Source organism: Nerophis ophidion, linkage group LG03 (genome assembly GCF_033978795.1).
Source record: "Nerophis ophidion isolate RoL-2023_Sa linkage group LG03, RoL_Noph_v1.0, whole genome shotgun sequence".
Lineage (NCBI taxonomy): Eukaryota > Metazoa > Chordata > Actinopteri > Syngnathiformes > Syngnathidae > Nerophis > Nerophis ophidion.
In genome coordinates, this window is record NC_084613.1 from 68,103,260 (window position 1) to 68,111,282 (window position 8,023).

Genomic DNA, 8,023 nt, shown 5'->3' on the forward strand with positions numbered 1-8,023 from the left:
TGTATTTTGTTTCCATTTAAACCCCCATTATTTACTTTTTTGAATTGATCTCAACTCTGTACACCGCTGCTGGAATTTTAATTTTCCTGAAGGAATTAATAAAGAACTATCTATCTGCAATAATACCTGAGAAAATGAATAGAATATTGTGTTAGAACAGAGACAGTACATGTGTTCTCTGTGGGACAGTTACAGGAAATGACAATTAATTGGTATGGAGGACACAAATAAATAAATGGTTGGCCGCAAGCTGCTGGTTGGGTCAGGGTTGGGGGCAGGGAAGGAAGGGGACTTAAAATTCGACAGCATGACATCACACTGCACTACAGCATCGATGGATGAATAGATGGACCCTGACTTACTTGGGTGACAGGGAGTGGCGGTGGGATAGCGAGCCGTATGGAAAAGTTGTTAACTGGGCATGGAGGGAGTTAAAAGATGCAGGTGAAGAGCTGCCAGAGGCGGTGAACTGTGAGGACGGAGAGTCGGGGCTCCAGTCCCAGGAACTATAAGCAGAACAGGGTTACTGCCCCCATGGAGGGAGAGGATGCACCATACCAGGGCAGGCAGCATGGTGGACACAGACACACATCGGTAGCACGGCAATGTTACGACGCAGAGCCTGAGTGGATGATGATGTTAGTTTAGGCACCTCCTACATCAGGGGTGTCCAAAGTGCAGCCCAGGGGCCACAGGTCATTTTTTAACGGCCCCACAACACATTCTAAAAATACGATAAAAAAACAAACGTGGTATAAAAGAGCAAACAGGTGAAATGTAACAATAAATTGTTGCAATGTTTAGTCTAATATTACAAAGCTGCAATGCAGGCTGTTTCTTTAAAAAAATAACAATGAATCAAAATCAACATCATTATGAATTATTGACCTATTCAAGACTCCAATTACGTCACATTAAATATTCCACTTTGAGATATTCTTTGGGGGAAAATGTTACATATTTTGTGTTTGCATTTTAAAAAACTGAGCTGTTTTTTTTTTTTAAAGAAGGGCCTAAAACAAACAAACAAAAAAAATTAACTACATTCAAACTTATAATTTAAAGCATAGATCTGAAGCTGATCTGGAGATTATTGTGCTAAAAGTAAACATTAAAAAAATATATATACAGCGGGGCAAAAAAGTATTTAATCAGCCACCGATTGTGCAAGTTCTCCCACTTAAAATGATGACAGAGGTCTGTAATTTTTATCATAAATACACTTCAACTGTGAGAGACAAAGTGAAAAAAAAATCCAGGAATTCACATTGTAGGAATTTTAAAGAATTTATTTGTAAATTATGGTGGAAAATAAGTATTTGGTTAACCATTCAAAGCGCTCACTGATGGAAGGAGGTTTTGGCTCAAAATCTGATGATACGTGGCTCCATTCATTCTTAACACGGATCAATCGTCCTGTCCCCTTAGCAGAAAAACAGCCCCAAAGCATGATGTTTCCACCCCCATGCTTCACAGTAGGTGTGGTGTTCTTGGGATGAAACTCAGTATTCTTCTTTCTCCAAACACGAGTTGAGTTTATTCCAAAATGGATACATGGATGATACAGCTGAGGATTGGGAGAATGTCATGAGGTCAGATAAAACCAAAATAGACCTTTTTGGTATAAACTCAACTCGTCATGTTTGGAGGATGAAGAATACTGAGTTGCATCCCAAGAACACCAAACCTACTGTGAAGCATGGGGGTGGAAACATCATGCTTTGAGGTTGTTTTTCTGCTAAGGGAACAGGACGATTGATCCGTGTTAAGGAAAGAATGAATGGGGCCATGTATCGTGAGATTTTGAGCCAATACCTCCTTCCATCAGTGAGAGCTTTGAATGGTTGACCAAATACTTATTTTCCACCATAATTTACAAACAAATTCTTTAAAATTCCTATAATGTGAATTCCTGGATTTTTTTTCTTATTCTGTCTTTCACAGTTGAAGTGTACCTATGATGAAAATTACAGACCTCTGTCATCATTTTAAGTTGAAAAACTTGCACAGTCGGTGGCTGACTAAATACTTTATTGCCCCACTGTAGTTTATTTTTTAACACTTTAATGAGTGGAACCCTTTTGGATCCCCAATAATTTTAGTGGGATTTTTTTTTTGTATGAGTAATTGCTCAAAAAATGTCAATGTTGTTATGAGTTATTGACCTTTTTAAGGCTCCAATTATTTTACAATATCAAACATTCCACTTTAAAATTTAATTGGGGGAACATATTGCACATTAAGTGATTTTTTTCCATAAAAAACCTGGGTTCTTCTTTGACAAAAAGGGCATACAACTTAAATGTTTAAAAAGTTTTTTTGACAGGTAGACCAAATGTTAATCGAGAGATTTAAACTTTGAATAATAATAATAATAATAATAATAATACTAAATAACGATAATTTTTTAAATTTTTTTTGACCAAAACCCTTTGGCTTTACCGGGATCAAGCCTGAATGGAGGCCTAAATGTAGACTTTTTTATAAATTTATTGTATTGGTTTTTAAATTAAAAAATATCAAAATGGCCCCCACTTGCTTTGATTTTTCAGTGTGTTGCCCTCAATAGAAAAAGTTTGGACACCCCTGGCCTACATGCTTCCATGTTAAAATGCAACGTGCGGCTCTCTTCTGCTGTGAAAACTGCCTTGGTAACAAGGAAACAACCAAAACTAGCGCCAACTTTCTGAAGTATAGTGCATCTGGAAACTATTCACAGCACTTTCCTTTTTCCACTTTTTGTTATGTTACAGCCTTTTTCCAAAATGGACAAAAATATTTTTGTCCTCAAAATTCTACACACAATAATGGTAAATGGGTTATAGTTGCATAGCGCTTTTCTTCCTGATCCACCATGCTGCCCATTTTGCAAGTGTATTAAAAGTTAAAAAAATAAAATAAAATCTCATGTACATAAGTATTCACAGCCTTTGCTCAATACTTTGTTGATGCACCATTGGCAGCAGTTACAGCCTTAAGTCTTTGAAAGAAAATGCCACAAGGGCAGCACATCTATCTTTGGGCAGTTTTGCCCATTTCTCTTTGCAGCGGGAAGTGAAGTGAATTATATTTATCTAGCGCTTTTCTCTAGTGACTTAGAGCGCTTTACATAGTGAAAGCCAATATCTAAGTTATATTTAAACCAGTGTGGGTGGCACTGGGAACAGGTGGGGTAAGTACCTTGCCCAAGGACAAAACGGTAGTGACCAGGATGGCGAAAGCGGGAATCGAAGCTGGAACCCTCAAGTTGCTGGCACGGCCACTAACAACCGCGCTATGCCACCCCAGCACCTCTCAAGGTCCTTCATATCGGATGAAAAGTGTTGGTTTTCATTCAGGATGTCTCTGTACCTTGCTGCATTTAGTCTAGCCAGGGAGGTGACCAAGAACCCGATGGTCACTCTGTCAGAACTACAGCATTCTTCTGTGGACAGGAGAATCTCCCAGAAGAAAAACCATCGCTGCAGCAATCCACCAATCAGGTCTGTTTGATAGAGTGGCCAGACGGACACCATTTCTTAGCAACTCAGGGCATTCAGTCGATCGCAACTGGACTGTTTGGTTTGTCTTCAAATATTTTTTGCCTCTTTAATCTGAGTAGGCTTCATCAGTTCGTGCTCATAGACTTAGATTGGTCAGATCTAGTCTAGCGGCTGGTGACAAAATCCCCAATATTTATACTCCAAAAACCAGGAGGATGTGCCTGGGCAAGGATGGTTTTGCCCTATTGTAGTGAGAAAAACAACTGTTTGATGCAAACGAGCAATCCTACTGTCAAAGCCAACGACAGTCTTTGAAGTGTAATTTCCCTTTGTTAGCATTGGGGTATTTTGTGGCAGAACGATCGCTGTGGATCAACTACTACCAGTCCAAATTAGTCGGAATCCCCTTTGCAAGCATTCCATTCAGTTGTAAACAAATGGCATTCCGGTCACCTTCTGTATTTCTAACTCATGTTATTTGTTGGAAGACTCTCAGACCATGAGAAAAAAAAATCTGGTCTGGTAAGACAAAGATTGAACTCTTTGGTGTGAATGCCAGGTGACATATTTGGAGGAAACCAGGCACCGCTCATCACCAGGCCAATACCATCTCTACTGTGAAGCATGGTGAAGGCAGGAATGTTTTTCAGTGATAGGATCTGGAAAATTAGTCAGGATAGAGAGAGAGAGAGACACATCCTGGATGAAAACCAACTCTTTCCATCCCACCTGATGGAGCTTGAGGAGTGCCGCAAAGAGGAATGAGCAAAACTGCCCAAAGATAGGTGTGCCAAGCTTGTAGCATCGTATTCATAAAGATTTGCGGCTGTGATTGCTGCCAAAGGTTCATCAACAAAGTATTGAGCAAAAGCGGTGAATACTTATGTACGTGTTATTTTTTAAATGTTTAATTAATATGCAAAATTGAAGAAAATGGTGTTTTTTTTCGCGTTGTCATTAAGGGGTATTGTGCGTAGAATTTTGAGGGCAAAAATTAATTTATTCCATTTTGTAATTAGGCTGCAACATAGCAAATTGAGGAAAAAGTGAAGTGGTGTGAACACTTTGCGGATGCACGTAACGATCCGGAACACAAGTTGCATTACATAAATGCCTTAATTAAACAATATGCTCACTATTACGGTTGTAGTTTGCAGTGGTGGATCAGCGCTGCATCACCCACATAGCACTTTCTGATACCGTACTTGAGAAGCAAAATGATAGTTAAAAGAGGTTTTCAAGACTTCATAAAAATAAAGAAAACCCTACCCTTATGTTAAAAGGCACAATTATTGAGTTTTATTTCCGACAGAGTGTGAGAGAAGGCTCAGGTATAAAATATACCACTTAAAAGGTGAGCATTATTACCTTTGGAGAATTTTTAAAGAAGTTCTTGTATAATGTGTACCTAAATAAGTGTCCAGTGAAGTTAATTAACTCTTAATTGAGCTCCGCCTACGTGCGCCCTTTGGTTAGCACAAAAAGAGAGTGGGCTCATTTAGTGAACCCGTGTTGTATTACATCATGCTAATTGACTTCCTCCCTGAAGGCCAGGTACTAATGGTATTGTTAAAAAGGCAGTGCATCCTCATATGTAGAAGAGTCAAGCAATAATGGCTTGTATTTTGCAGCACGGCTCAGCCAGACGCTGTTTTTCTGTTAGGGAACGGCGATGCCTTATACTCACCGGATGTCATCCATACTGACGCTATTTCTGGAACAATATGCATAAAGAGTTAGGGGCCACACATAAGCCGCACCCCATGATAGATAGGTAGAACCCAAGTCATACATACAAATTCCCCATTTTTCTGTAGACAAACACACACGCACACACACACACACACACACACACACACACACTAGTCGTACAATTGACACCCACCTGCTCATTTTGGAATTCCTAGCGGGGGACTCAGCTCCTCTTAGAAGTTGGCGGAAGTACTGGAAATACAGAAAAACGAAATCCATACATGCATAAATATGCGTCCACATTTCCATGGACCCCTGATGCTTTAATATTACATAGCTACATAGTATCAGATGTCATTTTATCTTACAGCTGGGTGGGAGCTAGCTGTGCACAAAGGCTACTGTTCCACCCAACTGTTCACTTTAGCGCCGGACTTGATGCCAACGTCGTTTCATTGGCCAGCTGTTGTAGGTTTTATTTAGCATTGGGTCAGTTCTGATGTCAGCAGAAACTATACACTAATTTACCCTATGGGACTAATTATTGAATTACAGTAGTAGTCAGCATGATTTGTGTGCTAGAGCTCAGCAAACCTCAAAAGAAGAGAAAAAAGATCAACTCTGGGGGTGTGTTTTGATTTGAACTATGATAAAAAGGACCATACTGGCCAAACTGCAATCAATGCAAGATTTAATATCAACATTATAGATATAAAAAAATATTATTTTTCACTAAAAATTTGTTAGAATATATAGTATGCAGAATATATAATATAAAAACATTGGGGCTTCACGGTGGCAGAGGGGTTAGTGCTTCTGCCTCACAATACGAAGGTTGTCAGGGTTCAATCCCGGGCTCGGGATCTTTCTGTGTGGAGTTTGCATGTCCTTCCCGTGAATGCGTGGGTTCCCTCCGGGTACTCCGGTTTCCTCCCACTTCCAAAGACATGCACCTGGGGATAGGTTGATTGGCAACACTAAAATTGGCCCTAGTGTGTGATTGTGAGTGTGAATGTTGTCTGTCTATCTGTGTTGGCCCTGCGATGAGGTGGCGACTTGTCCAGGGTGTACGACGCCTTCTGCCCGATTTTAGCTGACATAGGCACCAGCGCCCCCCGTGACCCCAAAGGAAATAAGTGGTAGAAAATGGATGGATGGATGGATAAAAACATTGTTAGAATATGTTTGATCAGTTTACGTATCTTTAGTAATATGTATACAAATTGGTGATATATTAAAGGCCTACTGAAACCCACTACTACAGACCACGCAGTCAGATAGTTTGTATATCAATGATGAAATATTAACATTGCAACACATGCCAATACAGCCTTTTTAGTTTACTAAATTGCAATTTCAAATTTCCCGCAAAGTGTCCTGTTGAAAACGTCGCGGAATGATGACGCTTATGTTGACGCATGCTTGTGACATTATTGGTTGTAGCGGACATTTTATCCCAGCACCACTCACAGCAAAAAGTCGTCCGATTTAATTGCGTAATCACAGAGTATTCTGGACATCTGTGTTGCTGAATCTTTTGCAATTTGTTCAAATAATAATGGATACTACAAAGAAGAATGCATTTGGTGGAAAGCGGTGTATTTTGGCCGGCTGTAGCAACACAAACACAGCAGGTGTTTCTTTGTTTGTTGTGAAGCTTTAATATGGAACAGAGCGGTCAAGCGAACATGTTTCTCTACCACATGTCAACCGGCAGGTTTTGATCAGAAAATTGTGGTAATAAGTTGGCTCTTACCGTAAACATGAGCGGAGCTTGTGTCGTTCTTCCTGCAGCAGCTGTCAAAGAGGCAGCTGCAACTTTCTTGGCTTTACTCAGACACTGGTGGTCACCACACCCCTCCGACCTTCAGGTATGACTTTATAATCTCACTAAAACACTAGTAACGCAATAATCGGATAAGGGATTTTCCAGAATTATCCTTGTAAATGTGTCTAATAACATCTGAATCATTCCCACTGCCCTCGTCTTTTTTTTTTTCTTCTAGTCCTTCACTCTCACTATCCTCATCCACAAATCTTTCATCCTCGCTCCAATTAATGGGGAAATTGTCTCTTTCTCGGTCAGAATCGCTCGCGCTGCTGGCGTCCATGATTGTAATCAATGTGAGGATGTGAGGAGCCCTCACACCGGTGACGTCACGCGCACATCGGCTTCTACTTCCGGTACAGGCAAGGATTTTTTTATTAGCGACCAAAAGTTGCAAACTTTATCATCAATGTTCTCTACTAAATCCTTTCAGCAAAAATATAGCAATATCGCGAAATGATCAAGTATGACACATAGAATGGACCTGCTATACCCGTTTAAATAAGAAAATCTCATTTCAGTAGGCCTTTAACTAAAATAAGAAAAAAAATGTGACTCGCCAAAATATAATCTACACATATTATACATTTATATACAAATGTATTGACAATAAAAGTGCCTTGTGTAAGAAAAAATACATTTTGCAAGTCAAAAATATTTACTTACAAATTAAAACGAGCAGTCGGTCATATATAGTAGAGGTGCACTGATCCGATATTGATTTGATATCAGCAAAAAAAGAAGTATTGGATTATATCAGCTTTCATCTAAACTTTTCAGTACAAGCACTCCTGTAGCAAGTTTACTTGTGCAAAGCTGGACAGCCAGTTAACATCTAAATGTCCTCTAATAAACACATAAGGTCGGTCTTTTCTTGCATTTTAGTCAAGTTGTTTAGAAAAAGTAAACATGGTTGGCTAAAGGCTACTAAGAGCTAGCAGCTACACAACAGCTAAGCACACAATAGCACACAAGCTAGACCCACGGAAAAAGCCTCCTTAATCAAAAAATATTGTCGTCT

The 8,023-nt window shown here is 39.6% G+C and overlaps 1 protein-coding gene across 7 annotated transcripts in view; it reads right to left on the minus strand.

The window, feature by feature from the left end:
• The window catches only part of snx14 (sorting nexin 14), an 86,095-nt gene that overhangs the window by 56,765 nt on the left and 21,307 nt on the right, over positions 1-8,023 (minus strand). For 3 of the 7 annotated variants that reach the window (XR_009806208.1, XM_061895900.1, XM_061895899.1), the window contains exons 16-18: positions 5,368-5,426; positions 5,170-5,196; positions 363-506 (exon numbers count right to left, since the gene is read on the minus strand). Coding sequence is in view for 6 of the 7 variants with exons in the window: in XM_061895900.1 (XP_061751884.1) it covers positions 363-506; positions 5,170-5,196; positions 5,368-5,426 (230 nt within the window). In the remaining variant the exon portion in view is untranslated. The remainder of the gene's footprint in view (positions 1-362; positions 507-5,169; positions 5,197-5,367; positions 5,427-8,023) is intronic. The other 4 variants (XM_061895902.1, XM_061895901.1, XM_061895905.1 and 1 more) reach the window with 2 other exon arrangements.